The sequence below is a fragment of the Hemiscyllium ocellatum genome, chromosome 28, assembly GCF_020745735.1.
Source record: "Hemiscyllium ocellatum isolate sHemOce1 chromosome 28, sHemOce1.pat.X.cur, whole genome shotgun sequence".
Lineage (NCBI taxonomy): Eukaryota > Metazoa > Chordata > Chondrichthyes > Orectolobiformes > Hemiscylliidae > Hemiscyllium > Hemiscyllium ocellatum.
Genome location: NC_083428.1, coordinates 20,253,314 through 20,275,617, shown reverse-complemented (window position 1 = coordinate 20,275,617; position 22,304 = coordinate 20,253,314). Strand labels below are relative to the sequence as shown.

Below are 22,304 nucleotides of genomic sequence, written 5' to 3'. Positions count from 1 at the left end.
GTTTTAAGCGACAAAAAAAATATTAAAATGTCGCGGAAAAGCACGCAGACAAGGCAGCCTCTGACGTCAGATCTTCTCATGGTGTCTGTCCCGTTTTAATTTCCGGCTGAGTTTTTCAGACGAAACTCGTGTTTTTCACTGAAACCATTACTTCCTGGAAGAGGTGGGAGAGGCGGAGTTTAGTTTCTTAAACCAGACGTTTCATTTAACTCGTGGCCATGATTTTATTTTTATTTTCCAGCTTTCAGCTGCTGGTCTAGTGGCGCTAGCCCACTTTGCTCTCCCTCAAGCAGTCCTACAGCCATGTTTGAAAGAGGCAGCAGCCTTAGGAGGTCATCAACAATGCGGCTACAGCGTGAGAGAATATGCAACATGGTGACTTTAATGCTGGTTACATCTAGGAAGATGCAGCAATGAGTTTTAAAAATATGTTTGGCTATATTATGACACATCTGGAGTAGGTGGGACTTGGAGATAATGGCAGCAGTCTGTATTCAGGGTAGGTAGAGGCACTTTTTAAGTCCCAAGAAAAGTACTGAATGGATCAGGTTGTAAAGAAATGCGAATTACTTATTTTGAAGATGACTTTTCCTAAGAGTAGTGACAGGGCACACGGGGTGGGGCGGGAAAGAGGTGAGGCTGCAGAATGATTTGGACCGGTTAGGAGAGTGGGCGAAGAAGTCGCAGCTGGAATACAACCCGGGAAAGTGTAAGGTCATACAGTTTAGTAGGAATGGATGGTCTATTTTCTAAAGGAGAAGAAAATTTCATAAGTCTTCAGTGCAAAGAGACTTGGGAGTTCTAGTCCAGGATTCTCAAGGTAAACAGGTTGAGTTAGTAGTTAGGAAGGCACATGCAATGATGGCATTTATTTTGAGAGGACTTGAACATAAAAAGCAGGGATGTACTTCTGAGACTCCAGACAGACTACAATTGCAGTACTGTGTTCAGTTTTGGGCTCCATACCTCAGGACGGATATACTGGCCCTGGAGTGGGTTCAGAGGAAGTTCACAATAATGGTCTCAGGAATGAAAAACTCAACACATGGGCATTTTAAGATTCTGGGTTTACACTCCACGGAGTTTAGAAGGATAAGGGGGTTGATCTAATAAAAACACACAGAATACTGAATGGCCTGCACAAGGACGATGTCTCTATTGGTAGGAGAGACTAGGCCTGAGGGCATAGCCTTAGAGAATAGGGAATACCTTTTAGAACGGAGAGACTTCTTCAGCCAGAATGAAGAATCTATGGAATTCATTGCCACAGAAGATTGTGGAGGCTAGGTCATTGAAGACTGAGATAGATAAGTTTCTCAACCCCATTCTCCCAGTAACCCTTGATCCCCTTGAAATGAGAACCTATCAGCCATGATTGAAGGGCCTAATTTCAGCTCCTATGTCATGTGGTCTTATATGGTTAAATCAGAGTCAGATGGAAACAGACCCTTCAGTCCAACTTGTCCATATCAACCAGATATCCCAACCCAATCTAGTCCTACCTGTCAGCACCTGGCCCCATATCCCTCCAAACCCTTTCTATTCATATACCCATCCAAATGTTGCAATTGTACCAGCCTCCACCACATCCTCTGGCAGCTCATTCCATACCTGCACCACCTCTGTGTGAAAAAGTTGCCCCTTCGGTCTCTTTTATATCTTTCACCCTAAACCTATGCCCTCTAGTTCTGGACTCCCCCACCCTTGGGAAAAGACTTTGTCTATTTGTCCTATCCATGCCCCTCATAATTTTGTAAACCTCTAGAAGGTCACCCCTCAGTCTCCAGTACTGCATAGAAAACAGCTCCAGCCTCCAGCCCGTGCAGCCTCTCCCTATAGCTCAAATCCTCCAACCCTGGCAACATCCTTGTAAATCTTTTCTGAACCCTTTCAAGTTTCGCAACTCCTTTCTGGTAGGAAGGAGACCAGAATTGCAAGCAATATTCCAACAGTGGCCTAACCAATGTCCTGTACAGCGACAACATGACCACCAACTCTTGCACTCAATACACTGACCAATAAAGGAAAGCATACCAAACGCTTTCTTCACTATCCTATCTACCTGCAACCCCACTTTCAAGGTGCAACGAACCTGCACTCCAAGGTCTCTTTGTTCAGCAACATTCCCTAGGACCTTACCATTAAGCGTATAAGTCCTGCTAAGATTTGCTTTCCCAAAATGCAGCACCTCACATTTATCCGAATTAAACTCCATCTGCCAATTCTCAGCCCATTGGCCCATCTGGTCAAGACCATGTTGTAATCTGAGGTAACCCTCTTTGCTGTCGACTACACCTCCAATTTTGGTGTCATTTGCAAACTTACTAACTGTACCTCTTATGCTCGCATGCAAATCATTTATGTAAATGACAAAAAGTACAGGACCCAGCACTGATCCTTGTGGCACTCCACTGGTCACAGGCCTCCAGTCTGAAAAACAACCCTCCACCACCACCCTCTCATTAATGTCTCCACCATTCCTTTACTAATAGAGTCATGAACCACATTTCTTGAAGTCAGGATTAATGCTAATTAAGTTTCACCACAAGGTAATAAGAAATAGGAGCAGAATTTAGCTCATTAAGTCTGCTCTGCTATCCAATTATGACTGTTCCTTCACCCCATTCTCCACATAACCCCTGATTCCTGTGTTAACCAAGAATCTGTTGATCTCAGTCTTAAAATCTCAAATTACTTGGTCTGTCACCTGCTGTGGCAATTTTCCAGATTCACCATCCTCTGGCTAAATAAATTCTTCATTTCAGTTCGACAGGGTTGCCCCTTCATGCCCTCAGGTCCTAGTCTCTCTGACAAGTAGGAGCAACATCTCCATGTTCTCCCTGTCCAGGACTTCCCATATTCTGAAAGTTTTAATCAGATTTCCCACCTCACCCTTCACCCCAGACTAAAAGTTCCTCAACCACTTGTCATATGACAAACCCCTCATTCCTGGAATCATTGTTGTGAATCTCATGTGGACCTCATCCAACATTCTTCCTTCAGGGCCTAAAACTGCTCTCAATATTCTAAGTGCAGTCTGATCAGAGTCTTAGACAGGCTCAGCAGTAAATCCTTGCTCTTCTCTTATAAACCTCTTGAAATGAATCCTAATATTATATTTGCCTTCCTAATTATCAACTAAAACCTGCCCTTTTAACCTTTGGAGTCCTAGTTCAGGGTTCTCGTAACTCCTTTTGTACTTCAGATTTCAAAAACCTTTCCCATTTAGAAAATTGTCTATACTTCTATTCCTACCAAAGTACATAGCCTCATACATTCCTATATTGTATGTTATTTGCCATTTCTTTGCCCACTCTCCTAGCCTATCCAAGTCCTTCTACAGCCTACCCACTTCCACAACACTATCTGTCTCGCCATATTGTTGTCATTTTAGCATAATGCCCTCAGTTCCATTGTTCAGACTGAATGTATAACACGAATAGTTATGATCCTAAAACTGATCATGATTGAATGCTGGTTACTATTAACAAATATTTAAAAACAAACAAAATTCAGTGGAAAAAAAGACACTACCATTCAGTTGAGAGAGTGGAGTGTAGACAGCCACAGCAGGAGTACATACACATAACAAAAAAGCTGATAAGGAAGAGGGGAGGCTTTCAAAGGTGGGGCACAAAAGTCCAAAGTTACACGCACAAGCTTTGATAAAACTCTTTTGGTCACCTATTCTACATTCTGCTTTAGCTCAATATCCATTTTGTTTTTGTCTGATTGTATGTCCATGAAGCACTGTAGTACAGTTATTTCTGTAGAGAGCTCAAGGTTGTGGAGGGCAGACAGCACTGGAATAGTGGATGATCAGAGTAGCAAAAGCATAAATGAGGATCGAATAGCAAATAAGTTGAAAGTGGTGAAGAAGTGGGCAATGATGATACAAAAAGACAATCTTTGTAATAAAGAGAATAAGGGATCAGAAGCTCTGCTCAAGGTCAAATGGGATGCAGAGAATTGGATACAGCAGCTGATAGATATCATATGACACCTGCAACCAGAACAAGTTGTTTTAGCAGCTTTCCTTAAACTTCTAGCTGGCTCAATTTACCTTGGTGTTATCACAAGCAGAGATTACAATTATATATTAAATACAGTAGTTCATATAGATTAACATAGGCAATTTATTAGCAATTATAGCTTACAATTTTACAATATGCATTATTCTGACCACAAAATACTGTCAGTTTTGCCTATAATTAATGTTTTGTTTTGTTTTTAAATAAACAATAGCTTTTCCCTTAAATAGGCAACACTACCTTTTACACTTAACATTTCATGCATAACAAATAAAACCTTGAAACAGGTAAGGTCCAGAACAGGAAGTTATGTTCAAATGAGTAAAGCTGTCAGTTATAAGAAAATAGAATATCTCTTTGGAACTTGTAACAATCGCTTGTCAGCTCAATTATCAGATGTTCATGGTTTTCCTTCAATAAAATATTTAAAAGGCCACATTGGTACTGACCATCGACTATGTGAAGTATAATGATAGGAATCAATTCTTTAGTATACAGCAGAACAAAACACAAAGCAATTTTGTAGTAAAACATTTTTGTTGAACTACTTTGCAAATAATCCACTGGCTCTGAAAGACTGATCAAAATTTTCTGGAAATTAGCCTATGACTTTGCTGTACCACACTGTTTCAATTTCCCCACAAATTAAGACAAGGAGGGTGTAAAAGATGGAGGATAAGGGGTAGAGTCAGGCAGCCAACTTTTCCAACATCAAGCTCCCGGTGCTTATGCCCGAGGCTCGGTTCCTTTTACAACTACTTAGCTGGAGATTGCTGTGTCATGGTGAATTTTCAATGTTTCTGTTTAATCTATTACTTGATTCCAAACGTGAAATATTTAAAAGGAACCCAATAATGAAGTATATCAGATATAAAATTTGAACAATATTTCAATTGCTATATCCAAAGATAAATCTTCTCCATAGTCTTATATTTAACTGTGATAATCAGGGGTTAATCAATAGATACTGTAGCAATTGTCTACTTAAGATGGCAAAAGAGAATGAATCTGAATTCAAATGTCTTTACATTTTGTTTTGCACAAAATATTTATTAAAAGTTGCATCTACAAAAGTAGGTTTAAATATATGTGGCCTTAAAGGGGACTGATCAATTAAATATTTTGAAATGTTTATAAACCTTAAAAAAGCCAATGCAATATTTTATTTAAATTTATTTTTCATGCTTTGTAGATTTAACAAAGTCCCTTTCTAAATATCCAATTTCGAACATGTAGACTAAATTATGCAATTATTTGGCATGAAAGTCAAACACTGGAGGAATGTCGCATTTATTAGAATTAGGGTTTTAAAAATTGTGAATTAAAGTCAGTATTTGTTTTAAAAAGTAATTTGATTTTAAATCTTTAAAAGTATTTATTTAAGACAAACTCAGACAAGTGAATAAAAGTATAAAATCAAAGAATTACTAGATTAGTTGAGAATGAAAAAGAACTTATGTTTCATTTACATATTAACTTCAAATAAACCTGCATTTTATACACAAGTGATTACGTTCTGAAGACTTGTCAATAGGCAAATTGACAACAATCCCTTTTGTTTATTTGTGGTGCATTTGGCATTTTAAATAAAATTCAACACTATATGATACATATTAGTGCCATCTAAGTATCTCATGGGCAAGATGTTTGATCACAGCCAATATATATGAGCAACTCACTTTTAGTGGATAGATCATTCAAAGTGAAGTTAATTGAACATTGTACTTGTAAACTACTCAATTGTTCTGTCTAGCCTGTACAATGAAATTCACAAATAAACATGCACTTTTAATTACAAAAGCAGAAAATAGCAAAGCAGCATAACACATCTTAAGGAAATGGAGCAATGTCATACACATCTTAATTGATGCAGTGCTATACCATAGTCTCAGGCAAATGAAAATGTTATGCATAACTTTTCTAAAATGAATGCTTCAGAGCCTAGATCAGAATTTTACTTTTCACACATCAAAACAGTTCAAAACACTAAGTATGATGTGTCAAACAAATTAGGTTTTAAGTTTAATACAAAAGAAACCTCAACATAAAAGTAGAACCCAAAGTACATATCCTAAAATACACAGTCTGTCATGAAGGTGCTTTAACCATGCAGCATGTATTAAGATGCTTAATTGTTTTTATTCCAATTCTTTGAATTTCTTAAAATTCTGGCTAGATGCAGATGGTGGCCTTTCAATCAGCTTAAAATAAAGTGAATTTTTTGCAAAGTAGGATTGTCAAAACATTCTTTTTTCTTCCTTCTTTCATCGCGTTTCCATGTGGTTAAGTCATGAAATGTTTGCAACTCTTTTGAAAGCAGAGTACGATTTATTCTTGGAGCAAGTGAGGACTGTAGATGCTGGAGACCAGAATCGAAGAATGTGGTGCTGGAAAAGCACAGCCAGTCAGGCAGCACAGGAGGAGCAGGAATCCTGATGAAGGGCTTATGTTCGAAACATCTATTCTCCTGCACTTCAGATGCTGCCTGACCAGCTGTGCTTTTCCAGCACCACACTGAGTTATTCTCATCAAGCTGGGAATCCTATTGTTTGGCTTGCCAAAATATATTTTTAGGAATTACAAATAAGTTCTGAAATTATCCTGGCTTTCATTATTCAGAACGATGTAAAGCAGCACTATAATATAGTGTATTATAGTGTCATAATACACTAGTTGAGGAGTGCTGTACAAAGACCAGGGAGTAATGAACAAAGCTAAAAGTTACCCCGAAGCACACTTCTATTAGATTGAAAAATGTATATTCACAGCTATGGATGTGCATTAAAAAATAGCTCTACATGTAAATAATAAACATACCTACGGGTATTTCCAAAGCAACACTGGATATGAAACAAGACAGCTTTGCATAACCAGTCTCTATAGAAAAGTCACTCAGCTCTTTTTCCTCCAGTGCTTAGATATTGTACACCGTACATTTAACAGTTAATATCTCATAATTCAGTTCTAATTTTAAGTAATTTGCAAATGATAGTGGACTTTTTAATAAATCACTTTTTAAAAAAATGTTGAAATTTTTTGGCACAACAGACAATAGTGAATTTCAGATCACAAAATATGTCCCTGTGCATAGAAAAATACTTTCAGATTAAAATACTTCAATCTTCAGATATAAAGGAAAAAGACCAAAAAAGAAATGTATGTTTAAACAACTGAAAACAATGTTTGCACTTCAAATGCTACATCAAAAAAATCCATTATTGACTTAAATCTTAAGTTTAAAGATATTATTGAAATTAAAAGATAAATAACTTGAGAATACATCAACCAAAAGCATCTGCTTAATGCATATCACATTACACTTTATTATGAATATTGAGAATCAATAGCCTATTTTGCTCCAACCAAAACAAAAGCAAGTTAAACTGTAAAGGTTCAAGTGCTAAGTCTCACCAACTAAGCAAATACTGCTGATTCAATATTAAGACAATATTAGCATACCAGACAAAGTTTTTATTTTTACATGTTTAAAATATAGTACTGTGATATTGCTAATAGAAATAATTTCAGTAAAAAATTGAGTTCAATGCTCTTCCTCTCATTTGCTCACACTTGATGACCTACTTCAAATCAATTACAATTTCCAAAATTAAGTCATGGCTATTCGATACGCTCCCAATTCATTTACATAGTTTAGCTTTTGGTTTTTTTTTTAAAAACCCATTGCATGAGAATTAGGCTGGGTATATTTGCACCTGGATACATATATTTTATTCCAAAACAGAGGTTTGTAAACAACTGTTTGTTTGTGTAAAGTACATGATGCAAAAAGTTAATTTTTATTTCACTATTCATATATTTTTTAAAAATGCAAATTTTGAAAAGAATGTGCATGTTCCTTGCAGCATCAATAAGTTTTTATGATGCCTCAACAAACTAAAAAGGGATGCTTTGCACAGCTTAAAGACATTAAACTTTATTAAACTGGACATTGAACTGATTTAGCTCACAATCCAGAATGTTGACATATGACTGCAAACATGCTGATGACCTTCAATTCTCCTTGGTTCCTGTATTTTAAGATTTCAACCAAACAGCCTTGACAAAGTAGGATTTGAATGATAAATCTTCTCCATGAAAAAAAAACATGCGGCCTACAGCTTTTTCACCCACTACTCAGCATCACTGCAGAGATTTTACAAAAAAAATGTCCTTGTCTGCTCACCAACTGACTTTAGCATGTAATTTTCAAGGGCTAAAACATACAATATAAATTCAGGTGCTAATAATTATACAACTAATTCCAATTTTAACCCATAGGCTTATCTGGGAATTAGCAAAATACATTTCTCTTTTTATTCTCAATTAATGTAGTTTCTATGAAATTTATGAATAAAGCTCATGCAAGAACATAAATATTGAAAGCAAGCCTGTGATATTACATACTTATAGTAACTAATATTTAAACTGAATATTTTTGATAATCCACAGGTCCATGTTCTGTCCACTGAATTTTCAGATGCATCCTTAATGAATAAATTTTACATATTTGTCATTATCATACCTGCATTTCAGGTACAATATGCAAATTCTGCAAATAACCAACTGTTTAAGACCATTAATAAAGTTAATAAGTGCATAAGTCTCTGTAGTAATTTAATAAAGCATCCAAAAAGTCACATTTGTTTGTGTTGACCAAATATATATTTAAACCCTATTCTTGAACAATGGAATGGAAGTTATTTGGCATATATTTTAAAATATTTCTCTTCTAAACTTCCTCCTTTCAAAAAAAAATGTAAACAAATATTGAGGCAAATGTTTATGTAATGTTCAAAATAATTTGAAATTAGAATCTCAGTGATCCAGTACGAATTACAAAGAAGTTGCAATTTTATAGGAAGGATTTCACTATCAAAAATTCCAAATGTTCAAAGCAAAACTAATTTCTTCTTGGACCACAATATCCCTGGTGTTGAAAACTTCTCAAACTACAACATAATTCTAATTAGAAACACTGTTGTAAAGGCACACATCTTACTCTGGCATCTGCAGCACAATAACATGAGAGGTAAGTACACTTCTAAAAAGGCTTACAGCAGACTTAAATAAAGTTAATTTTTTTTGGTCCTTTAATTGTTTTTTAAGTTCTAATTGCAAAGCAAGCAAATAGGAATAGATCTTGAAAGATATGCAAAAGAAATAGCTTTGAAATGGTAGCTGCCATGATGTTGGTCTTTTAGCTCCCATTTACTATTATATAACTACGTTTGGTGTGATAAAGTAAATTAATTGGTAAATAAGACCTTACTGCATGATGTCAACAGCAGGCATGACTTCCAAGTGAAACAGCACTGGTGTCAATGCCACAGAACTACTGATACTTTTGCTATCCAGTTTCACATAATGCCCATTACATACCCTTAAGACAACTGATTTTACAAAGATAATCCGTTTCCCTCAAAGTCAACTGAATTAATCAACCAAAAAAGTACGAACAAGTTTCAAAAATTCTTTTAGTTAATTTTGAAAATATAAATATACAACTATCTTTAACATTTTCTAATAAATAGTAAACATTTTAAAGATTAAAATATTTCACAATTGAATGAGAAAACTTGGATTTGTTTCTGATTTATGTAGTTATATGGCCACACAAAGTTTAACTGACTTCATGACAGTTCATGAGTAAAAGTCAAATCTCAAATCACATTACCAAGTCAGCATTACTAAGTTGAATAATACCCTGGAATATTTTTGCTTTTGAGGCCAAGAAAAGTTGCCTACGTAGAACTAAGGTCAAGCATTACATAAAAAAGTTTGTGCTGGGCTTAGGTGTTGACTGATGGAAACAAGCCTTCAACTTCAGTTCAGGATTATAGAATACATTTTCACATTGAGCAACATCAAAATCAAATAATGTAAATATTTCACAATTTTTCAGATGCCTACAGTTTTATATTGTTAATTAAAGATATCATTTGTCATTTAGTATGTTTGCTGTTTGTGGTGTTTTCCAAACACAGACAAAAACTATTTGTTTCAAATTCTAGTTAATGCACTAACAGCTTTTCAGCATTTCAGGTATTATTCACTAAATCATATTTTAAGGCCAAAGTATTCATAGTGTAACTATAGCATTTAGTTTTTTTTTAAAAATTGCTAAGTAAACTTAACAGGTATAATGGATTGTTAAACAGCATGTTGTTTTAAAACTTATGCAAACAGTAACACTAATGATTTGTACCTAAATAATGGCTCCATAATTGATTTGATTCAATATTGAAGGAACCACTGTTTGTAATGGTTTCTCTCTCGTCCTGCTACCCACACTTTGTATCATAATTTTCAAATAATTATCATTATTGTTAATATCCAGAACAACTTTCCAAAAATAGTTTTGATTTATGAGAAGTTGAGTAGTAACTAAATGTTACTTACAATTAACATCCAACCCCCCCCTCAACAATCTTAAACTAGTATTTGCAATAATGTTCATTACATATAATTAAGTTCATCCATAAGTCATCTTATAAATGGTTCAAATTCTTGGCTAACTGCATGTTGCCTCCCACAGCACCTGTCCTGAGCAAAAGCACATTCAAACAATTTTTGTTTAACGAATATATACATGTATAATTGTGTACTTGTATTAAAACAATGGCGGTAATGTTTTTGGAACTTGCACATATTAAAATAAATGAGCAGGGACTTTACTAATTGGCAAGGTAATCTGTAAATGAAGTTCCATTATAGAAAAAAAAACATTAGATGTGAGAAGTGATTCAATAGAAGTTGCAAAGGATTCAGAACCTAAGCTGAAAAATGTGTTGCTGGAAAAGCGCAGCAGGTCAGGCAGCAAAGGAGGAGAATCGACATTTCGGGCATAAGCCCTTCTTCAGGAACCTAAGGCAGAATGCCAAAATTGCACCTGTCTATCAATTTGAAGTTAGTGATAACAATTTTGGCATCTCTTTTTGAGGGCAAATAGCAAAACAGATGATTTGTGGTCCATAAACAATTTCTTTAAAAAAAAACAAATTGAAGAAATTAACTGTGATCAAAAACAAAACTTTAGTACCTTCAGTGGATTTCTGGGAAATGACATCAACACATATACAATCGCAAAATACTGCATTGCTGGAAATCCAAAATATAAACAGAAAATTCTGTAAACTCGGTTCATCAGGCAGCAACTATGGAGAGAGGTTGATGACCTATTGCATGACAAAACAACGTCAACCTGAAATATTAATTGTTCACCTTCAGATATGTCCTGCCCAACACAAATATTTCCAGCATTTTTTGTTTTTAATGACACTGAATACCTGCTGTATTTTTCACTTCTCCAGCTCGACTGCTCTATAATTTGGTCAGATTTTACTGGGGAGAGTAGGCAAAGCAGTCTAACTCTAGGTCATGATAAAATTAAAAATAGAACAATATACTTCAACTTTTAAAAGTCAAACAAATTTTGGGAGTATTCACATCCAAATATGATGTCTTTTTGAAGTCCAATTGGACAGCATATAGTCCTGATTACAAATCTCAGTCCCAGAATAAAAAATTACATATACATAATACAAATAGGCAAAATGGCATTTTCCAATGCCACTACTCATGATTTTAAGGCTTTTGTAGTGCAAGTTCCAAGGAAAGATGCTTAAATTTTCAGTATGTAGCATAATACCAAATATTTACACTTTCTGTTAAGAAATGTTAATTTGAGATTTAATGTAAAATGGTATCACAAAAGCTACATAAAGTACTTTTCTTTTTAAGGTTCATACCCTAAGACCACTCATCACCACAGGGGTATCTTGGCACTGTGGGATATTGGGGTAGAGTATTACCAGTAACAGTTTGAAATGCTAATTGCTTTGGTGGTGGATTCTGCCATGTGCCAGCACTCCATTCTTCTTGGGCCTTCTGAAAGCTTCCACCACCACTCCGGTAAATTCTGTGTACCTGTTATATTAAAATAATAGTAAATACAGATATATTAAATCTATTTCATAAATTTGCCCTCAGCTTTCCATATTTTACGTATTCAAAAAATTTGCAAACTCTGCAAGGTTTCCATCAATCATGTTTAACATGCGATCAACTGCCTCTTACATGAAGAATTCTGTTTGCTAACTGGCTTGATAGTTAGAAAACTAAGAATTACAAACTGTGAAACTTAAAATGGTTCAGAAAAGATTTACAAGGATGTTGTCAGGGTTGGTGGGTTTGAGTTATAGGGAGAGGCTGATTTTCCCTGAACCGTCGGTAGGTGTTGGGTGATCTTATGGAAATTTATAAAATCATGAGGGGCATAGATAAATAGCCAAGGCTTTTTACCCCCCAAGGATAGCAGAATCCAAAGCTAGAGGACATAGGTTTAAGGTGAAATGGGAAGGATTTAAAACAGACCTAAGGGGCAACTTTTCCAACTAAAAGGTGGAGCTTGTATGGAATGAGCTGCCAGAGGAAATGGTGGAGGCTGGTACAATTACATTTAATAGGCATCTGGATGGGCATATGAATAGGAAGGGTTGATGGGGTTATGGGCCAGAAGCTGGCAAATGGGACTAGATTAATTTTGGATCGGCATGGACGAGTTGGATCTGTTTTCATGCTAGATAGCTCTATGACTCTAGTTCATATTGTGAGCTTTGCAGAGGGTGGATTAAACAGAGGAAAGACAAAAGGATAGAGGCTCAAAGAAGGAAAACCAAAAGTCAGAATTAAAAGGCAGGCAGAAGCAGGGAAGGAGAAAGTGGTGAATGGTCCAATGAATTAGAATAATATTCCTAAACTTTTAAAATGATTAGTCCCAGACCATTGGGACATTAATGTTTCCCATTAGCTGACATTAAGGGACCGAATTCAAAGATAATTGTGAAAGGTCTTCTCTTTTAAAAGAAAAAAAATAGCAATTCTATTTTAGGAATCTACTCTTTTCGTGGTTGTCACACACTATTGAAATTTAGAGTTTAAATGAGCAAAGTACAAAAACGTTTCCAGCAGATCAGTGCCTATTCACAAGGTAATAGAATTATACCGTCATACAGCAAGGAAACAGACTCTTCAGTCCAATCAGTCCATGTCGACCATAATCCCAAATTAACTAGCCCCACTTACCTAAGCTTGGTTTTATTATTAATAATATTCAAAATTTATCCCAAACTGATTGAATCTCAATATTCATAAATGCAAATACGAACACATAATATTCTACTTGGTAGAGGCTTATTTTTGCAACTACTCTAGAATTGGAATTGGAATCTTTCTCTTGAGTTGGAACCTTCCAATTCTGCATGATTCCTGAATTTGGCATTTTTAAACTGAAAAAAAAAGTTACTCAAAGCAACTTAAAATAAAAAGAAGTGAGTTTTCTGATGAGATTAGGATTTAAGCACATTTCCTGGCAATGAATAGTGGACTTTACTCTGCAGAAAGCCATACTTTGCCAGGCTAGGAACACAGTTCAGGATGTGTATGTTAAGTGCATTAGTCAGGGAAAATGTAAAAGTAAGAGGGTAGGGGAATGGGTCTGGGTGGAACACTCTTCAGAGGGTCGGTGTGAACTTGTTGGGCCAAATGGCCTGTTTCCACACTGGAGAGATTCTGTGATGATTCTACATGGCAGTGGCAATATCCCAACTGAAACTGATAACTTCATGAAGCTATTACCAAAAAGCGTAACTTTTAAATAGAAATGTCTACGAGCTCTATAAAACATCACTATCTTTGCTTTTTGGCCAAAAGGTCCAGGTTCAAGCCCCACCTGTTAAGGAGGTATGTATTAACATGTCCAAACAGGTTGAATCAAAATACATACAATTCATCATACTGAATCAATGCTTTGTAAACTTAGAATAAATTGTATCATAGCCTAGTGAAGGGACTATAAAACTTAAATTTGCTGTTGGAAATATAGCTGCATGCTAGATAAAGGGGAAGAAAAAAGGCAAGCAACATTTTAATTAGTATCAAAGGTAACCAAACATAAATGAAATAAATTAAGACCAGCAGGTTTAGGAAACTTGTTTTGCCAGAGTTTTGGAAGTAATTTTTGGAAAGTAAGTGAACCAGAAGAATGGAATTCAACATTCATTTTTGATGAATCCCAGTCTACCTGCACCGATATGTTCAGGTTCATGATCAGCTACTTCTTCCAAGTGATAAGCTGCAATTAATTACAATTGATCATCATATCTAGGAACATTCCATTGGATCCTTATAACTGTTGCAAACTGAGAATTTTGCAGCATCGTTACTCAATGAAATCCTTACAGTGCAAGGAATATCCTACTGCTACATCCAAATTCTTAATGATGAAAAGAGGTAGAAAAATGAACGTTAAAGAAGAAAAGACTAAACTTACACGGAAAATAATAAGTGCACTAAGAATCGCTACCGCAGTGAACATGATTGCAGGGAAAAGCATTACCACTCCAGCACCAACATTAACTGAGAAGAAACTTATGGCAGCTATCCATCCACTGAAATGAAAAAAAAGGAATATAATTAACATGTTAAACATGTGGATTTTTAAACCTGGTACTCACTGTGGACTTAAAAGCTCAATTGCTTTTTCTACTTCTTTAAAATGTCAACATAGAAACAGAGAAAAATCAAATTTCAGGAGAGCTTTCGCTTCCTCGTAGTTAATTGAATAAATTATTTTGCATTCACATTTTCATGTCTTCAAGATTCCCAAAACATTTCACAGGCAATTAAGAACTTTTGAAACAATGCTAATGCGCTAACATTTGTAAAAACAACAACCATATTACAAACAAGGTCCCACAAACTATAATTAAATAATCATTTTAGTTTAATGGTCCTGAAGGGGGAAAGTATTGACAGAGACTCTGGCACTTGACTTTCTGCTTTTAAGGTAGTACGTTTCACATCAGAGGCCATCGTGTTTTCTGCATTATATGAAAGATGCACCTCTTTGTTAAAGATTTCTCTTAATGACTCCTCGTAGATATTTTGCTGATTTGTTTACATTTGTTCGTGTCATTCTGCATTTTCTAAGACAGATGTATATTGGGTGATCTTTAAATATTGCCATCACTAAAATGCATCTAACAATGGCTGTTTGTAGCCTTTGACAGTAAGTGAAGACCTCACCATAGACTGAAGGTGAAAACTGTGTTAAAAGTTACTATAAAACTTTTAACCACCAGAGCTTTTGCCAATGAAATTTTGCCATCTTGTGACAGATATAAAGTACTGCATTAACAAAACTGAACTGCGACATATTTGAATGAAGACCATACAATACCCAACAGGCTAGATAGTAAAGAGTAAAGCAAAGTATATATATTGGAAAAGATCTCTACTACCACTGAAGAAAGCATAATTACTCACCAGGCTCCCCATCCTTTGAATCCGATTGCTTGTAAAGCTGCCAAAACAACCTGGGCAGCAAAAACGAAGAAAAACGCCATGAAGTTAAAAGAGCTGTCAGATCTGTTAAAAGGCAAAAAAAAAACCAAACTGAAAATACAAACAGGAGGGTCTATAAGTTTTCTGAAATCCTTTATATCTTCCAAACCAAAATATTTACCTAAATGCTTTATAAATTGGACGAAGCCAGCAGACGTATGAACAGGGGCTGAAAAGAACTAGCCAAAGTATTGCGAGGCCAAAATTGATAGCATTACCTCCTGCTATCAGCCAAGCTAAGCAGCCTATTAAATTCACTGCTAGGGTAATGCTGTAAACTGAACACAAAGAAAAGCTCAGTTAGGATCACATTGTGATCAGTAATCATTGCGTGTTTTATAACATGCAAAACAAATATATGAAATGTAAAAATTAAAAAGGAAGTAATAAACAAACTTGCAAGCTTTGCCTGGAAATCAAATACCTCAACTTTATACTATTCAGTTGCAGAATATTGCATTCCCATTTGAGCTCACTCATTATAATCTAATCTGGTTGATACTCAACTGCAAGCTACTACAATTTATGTGTCAGATTCATTGCATCGCATATCATATTGTCATTCAGAATTCACTGATCACACTACATCATATTCAGACTGGGCATGGAAAATGCATCCCTGGTTCAGGCAACAAAGTCTCACAAACAAATGCAACCTACATTGTTCTGTTCCATTCAATAACTAATCTGATGGATAACACATTTCACAAATTGATGATGACAAAATGTGCCAAGATGATTGGAATTAACTGAAGCCTGAAAGCATTAAATAATCAATCATTATGTAAGATTCATCAGCATTTGATTTGCATTAACTGTATCGCACAAAGATGCCTTCTACCCAAAATGTCTATTACATGCTGCTAATAATGTACCATTCCCAATCTTCACTCTTTTGACTGAGGAAAATAATATTCTAAAATCTTCTCAAAATTCTTTGACAACTTAGCAAAAATACTTTGTTTTTCTGAGTGGGATTCTCTTCATAAGGTTGAAAAGGGGGGAAAATGCAGGTATTTTAGCAGCCTACCATGGAAGTATTCAGGATAACCAAAAGTGAACTACAGCAAAACTTTAATTCTATCTTCGAAACAGATATTTATCCAATAAAACTGAAAAGGACAGTTGTGGCACCAATAATTTACAAATCTCTGCAACATTTATACTACAGGGGCCATTTAGATAGCTCAGGTATCCACAATCCAGAAAAGACGGCACTTAAAATTATCTGAACATTTCTGTTACACAATTAAAAGTTCTCAACTTCCTGAAAAAAAAAATCCATGTATGGCTTCTCTCTCTCTCTCTCTCTCTCTCTCTCTCTCTCTCAGGGTAACCCACCTGTGACTCGACAACTCAGATTGTTGCATTTCACAAATTCTGCTTCCCCTATTTTAGTCCCTCCATCACTGATAATCACACTTTTCGATGCCTTTGTTCAAACCTCTGCAATTTCCTTCTGAAAGTTCTACACCTTTCTTAAAATCCACCTATGAATGAAGCCTTTGGTAAGCTGCTCATCATCTCTTTATTTAGCTCATTTTCAAATGTTTTTTCTGGTAAAGCATCTTTGTGAAGCACCTAAGGACGACATTAAAGGCGCTACAGAAATACAAGTCCCTATGTTAAGTTTCTATGTCTCTTCCTCCATAAGTTGCTATAGTCCAATATTAGAAAAGAGTCTGATGCAGACAAGTCAGGAATCCATGGATTGTCATACATGACTGACTTGGACACTAATCATAAGACACATTAAATAGGAAGAGAATGCTGATAAAATAAATACTTGCCTTTACCATCCCCTCTGTTTTATTGTTGGTAAACAATTATCACAGTTTAGGACTGTAGGAATAATTAAAGCATCCTACCTTTGAAAATGACAGCAGATAGATGTAAACAAATCCATTGAGCAAAACATTATGCTCATTACATTGATAACATATGCCATTCCAAAAGAAAGTATCATCCAGTTTGAAAACAACACAACTTACAGATCCATAAATGGTAAATTCGCTTGACAAGATGACAGTAGTCTGGTGGGATCTCTTCCTCAAAATTTTGATAGAAGCAAGGTTTCAAAGGAATAAACTTTGGAAGTGGGGGGAAATTGTTTGTTTTTTCTAAAAAAAAGATAGATTTGTTAACATGACAGTCGCAAGCACATTTACTTTTCACTATTTATCATCTAGATTAGATCTTGATGTGTGTTGCAGAAAACAGGTACAAACATGAACAAAAGCAAAGTGCTCAACATTTTGGAAATCTGAAAATACGACAGAAAAACATGCAAATACTCAGCAATAATGCTCTGCTAAGCTGTGCATTTGTAGCTGCACAAAATGTGGAAGGTACATAGACCACTCAAACTGTTCTCTTCAATGTAAGATGTGATGTAGCGGTTCCTAGTTTAGTAAAATCATGGGAATTTTCAAGTGTCTGCTTTCAGTAAGTTCAGACAAATCTCTCCCTGACAAAATGTGTGTCCTGACTGTTATTCCACTTTTAAAGTGGTGGCAACATGTCACATGAGTTAGATTCATTAAATGTAACACAGACAACTGTCAATGGCAGTGTGAATCAGTCTACTATTATAAGATGATCATTGTCAAAATTACCTTGTTTCACAGAAGTAAACAAATTTCAGGACTTTGAACCAATTCAGTTGACAACTATTTATTTGTGAAAGATATAATGTATCCTTCCAAGCATGGATTGTAAGGCAAGGATTATATATGATTATAGTCCCTATCTGGAATTTGTACTTGATTTCTGTTTTTAAAAATACCTAGCAAACTAGGAATTTCACGAACGCATATCAATACCAGATTTCACATGAAAATTCTGCATGGCAGACACAGCTTCAAACTAAACAGCATGACCATAGGTAAGAGATGTTTGAGATAGAGTCACAGTCATACAGCACAGAACCAGATCCTTCGGTCCAACCAGTCCATGTTGAGCATAATCCCACCTGCCTGCTCCTGGCCCTTATCCCTCTCCAAACCTTTCCTCTTCATGTATCCATTCAAATGTCTTTTAAACACTGTAATTATGCCATGTCCACCACTTCCAAAGAAGTTCATTCCACATTTGAATCACCCGCTGTGTAAAAGATTTGCCTCACGTCTTTTTTAAATCTCTCTCCTCTCACCTTAAAAATGTGCCCTCTACTCTTGAAATTCCCCATCTTAGGGAAAAGACAACTACCATCAACTCTATCTACACCTCTCATTATTTTATAAACTTCTATCAGGTCACCTCTCAACCTCCTATGCTTCAGTCAAAGAAGTCCCAACCTATCCAACCTTTCTTTGTAACTCAAATCTTCCATACCCAGCAAAATCCTGGTAAATCTCTTCTGAACCCTCTCCAACTTAATAATATCTTACCTATAACTAGGCAACCTAAAACTGGACACAGTATGCCAGAAGAGGCCACAGCAATTTCTTGTACAACCTCAACGTAATTACTCAAAAGACTGAGCAATGATGGCAAGCGTGCCAAACAGCTTTTGCATTTTCTTATGACACGGGGTAACCACTCTGCTAATTTAAACCAGCCACACAGAAAAGATTCACCTCGTGCTGTAATCTGTTAAAATTGGAGGCAAAAACTTATCTCAGACGTCACATTTTAAAGAATAAAGTTGTTAATTTTTACTTTAAGTCCAAAAGAGAACATTGAAACCAACTATTTACAACTCTCTTAAACATTTCTTTTATCTCCCACTCTACAATACTAGTCTGATAAGAAAAACCTGATTAAAGATTTACAAAAAGAAAATAATCAAATCTTCTCTTTGTAACCTCCTCGGCAGATTTTCCTCTATCGTCTTTTCGATGTTCTGCTGTTCAAAGCTCTTACAGACCGGTACCTTTCAGAGGGCTGTTCTGCTTGCGGTCTGTACTTGTCGGTGGCTTGGCAGTTCTCCCCTTAACTGTTCAAATATCTGGTTTTATACCCTAAAACATTAGATCATTTCACTGGTTTTAATATTACCAAAATACTAAATTCAAATTTGATTAGATTTTGGTATCTTGGGGCTTAATTTAAACTGTTTGGCCAAATTTGATTTTTTTTTGTTTCTTGGCAACCCAGATGCTGCTAGTTATTTCGGCCAAATGTTACATTGTTACCTTGTCCGGACTCTCTGTGCTTTGTCCTTGCTAGTTTTTTAAATCTCTTAAAGGTACAGTACCTCTACAATTTTATTATTTTAAAACAGAAATTGAAAGCTTAATTTTTTGGGCCAAATTTACAACCTCACCATTTCTCTTTGCTGTGACCGAACCCAGCTGTATAGTAGTTTACTCCATTACTGAAGTGGCTTTAATTATCTTTTGAAGACTGATGAAGTAGTATTAGAAATTTTCTGTGCAATTATTGTTTACGTGAAGTATCAGAATTGAGTGAAAATCATAACACGAATATAGTTCTTGTTTATCCTGCATAAGAATAAAACAAGAACTCCTGTGCCAATCATGTTTTAATTCCAAAGTATCTGAATATATCCTTGCAATGGCTGTTCAGTGACAAGTGTGTTGACATTATAACATGTTATGCTGAAAGGGTTCAGATAATCTACATATTCACAAATCATTAAATATACATTCTTAATGGTAGCTGATTGAACCATCAATCCTTCACCACTAATCAAACTTTTTCTTAAAAAAAGGCTTTACCCTCAGCAGTCACTCAATACCCATTTTCAATCTAAAGCTTCTTCCACCATGTATCCTATATTTGTGCTTCCTAATTCTAGACCGTTCAGCCACCAAGAGCTCTACTGACTCAAGTTATTTAGTGTATTTTACCAAAAGAGAAAATGCTGGAAAATCTCAGCAGGATTGTGGGTAATCCAAGATGGAGGATGGGAAAAATTTCTGGCTGTTAGAGCAGCTCCTTTTTTTGAGGTAGTTTAGGTATTGGAGGTGACTTCATCGAATTCCAGGAGCAGCAATTACTGTTTTATATGTTGTTGCATTGTTTTGGAACTTTGGAAAAAAAAAGTCAAAACAACAGCAGTTTAAAAGGGAGAAGAGCAGATTAAGGAAGCACATGGTGAGGATAGTGCAGGAGAGAGAGAGAGAGAGAGAGATTTGTGTATCGCTGGACATCGGAGTGCATCTGGGAAAATTAACAGTGAAATTCACAACTAATCTTGGAGGAACTATTGGACGAAGTTCACAGAATCAGATAAGTTAATTGTTGTTTTAAGTCTGTCCAAGAGAAAGGCTGCGGTAGTGACTATAGTGGATTCTTTCTTGATTATGTGTTTTTGGAGATAAGTCTCTTGATTAAACTTAAAATATAAGCCAAAGCTACTAATTTAACCTGGGACAGTGTTTGTAGAGGAATAAGACGGTGTTATTTTCTGGGTCTGTAGATTGTGAAGGAGCAAAAATGGCCTTTGCAGTGATATGTACTTCTTGTCAGATGTGGGAGTTCAAAGAGAGTTTAAGGGTTACTATGGATTATATCTGCCATAAATGCTGTTGGATGTAAATCTTATCAGATCGAGTGGATCAGTTGGAGAGACAGATAGAAGCGATGAGGAATGTGCAACAGCAACAGAATGTGATGGATGGCGTTATAGAAGGGGGGGGGGGGGAATTCTCAGATACAGTCACATAGATGGGTGAACTCCAGGAGAGAGGTCCGCACCTAGGGCAGCAGTCTTTTGTGGATATCCCCATTTCAAACAGGTATGCTGTTTTGGAACATGTAGGGGGTGATGGATTCTCAGGGGAAAGTAGCATGAACAGCCAAGTTTCTGGTACTAAGGCTGGCTCTAATGCAACGAGGGGTACGTCGGCTTCCAAGAGATCAACTGTGTTAGGGGATTCTGTAGTCAGAGGTACAGACGTCTCTGTGGCTAGCAGAGAAAAAGCAGAATGGTGTGTTAGATTAGATTATTAGATTACTTACAGTGTGGAAACAGGCCCTTCGGCCCAACAAGTTCACACCGACCCACCGAAGCGCAACCCACCCATACCCCTACATATACCCCTTACCTAACACTACGGGCAATTTAGCATGGCCAATTCACCTGACCCGCACATCTTTGGACTGTGGGAGGAAACCGGAGCACCCGGAGGAAACCCACGCAGACACGGGGAGAATGTGCAAACTCCACACAGTCAGTCGCCTGAGGTGGGAATTGAACCCAGGTCCCTGGCGCTGTGAGGCAGCAGTGCTAACCACTGTGCCACCGTGCTGCCCGTGTTGTTTCCCTGGTGCTAGGATCAAGGATGTCTGAGAGGGTGCAGAATGATCTCATGGGGGAGAGGGGCCAGCAGGAGGTCATTGTCCACGTTGGAACCAATGACATTGGAAGGGAAAAGGTTGAGGTTCTGAAGGGAGTTTACAGAGAGTTAGGCAGAAATTTAAAAAGGAGGTCCTCAAGGGTAGTAATATCTGGATTATTCTCAGTGCTACGAGCTAATGAGGGCAGGAATAGGAAGATAGAGCAGATGAATGCATGGCTGAGGAGCTGGTGTATGGGAGAAGGATTCACATTTTTGGATCATTGGATTCTCTTTTGGGATAGAAGTGACCTGTACAAGAAGGACGGGTTGCACCTAAATTGGAAGGGGACTAATATACTGGCAAGGAAACTTGCTAGAACTGCTTGGGAGGATTTAAACTAGTAAGGTGGGGGGGGGTGGGACCCATGGAGATAGTGAGGAAAAAAATCGATCTGAGACAGGTACAGCTGAGAACAGAAGTGAGTCAAACAGTCAGGGCAGGCAGGGACAAGGTAGGACTAATAAATTAAACTGCATTTATTTCAATGCAAGGGTCCTAACAGGGAAGGCAGATGAACTCAGGGCATGGTTAGGAACATGGGACTGCGATATTATAGCAATT

General features: G+C 36.5%; 1 protein-coding gene across 2 annotated transcripts in view; it reads right to left on the bottom strand.

Moving 5' to 3' along the window:
- Window positions 1-10,441: 10,441 nt before the first annotated feature.
- scamp4 (secretory carrier membrane protein 4) overlaps window positions 10,442-22,304 on the bottom strand; it is a 39,017-nt gene continuing 27,154 nt past the window's right edge. For both annotated transcript variants that reach the window (XM_060845967.1, XM_060845968.1), the window contains exons 3-7: window positions 17,426-17,554; window positions 15,556-15,712; window positions 15,357-15,458; window positions 14,362-14,479; window positions 10,442-11,957 (exon numbers count right to left, since the gene is read on the bottom strand). In XM_060845967.1, the coding sequence (XP_060701950.1) occupies window positions 11,781-11,957; window positions 14,362-14,479; window positions 15,357-15,458; window positions 15,556-15,712; window positions 17,426-17,554 (683 nt within the window). In that variant the 3' untranslated portion in view covers window positions 10,442-11,780. The remainder of the gene's footprint in view (window positions 11,958-14,361; window positions 14,480-15,356; window positions 15,459-15,555; window positions 15,713-17,425; window positions 17,555-22,304) is intronic.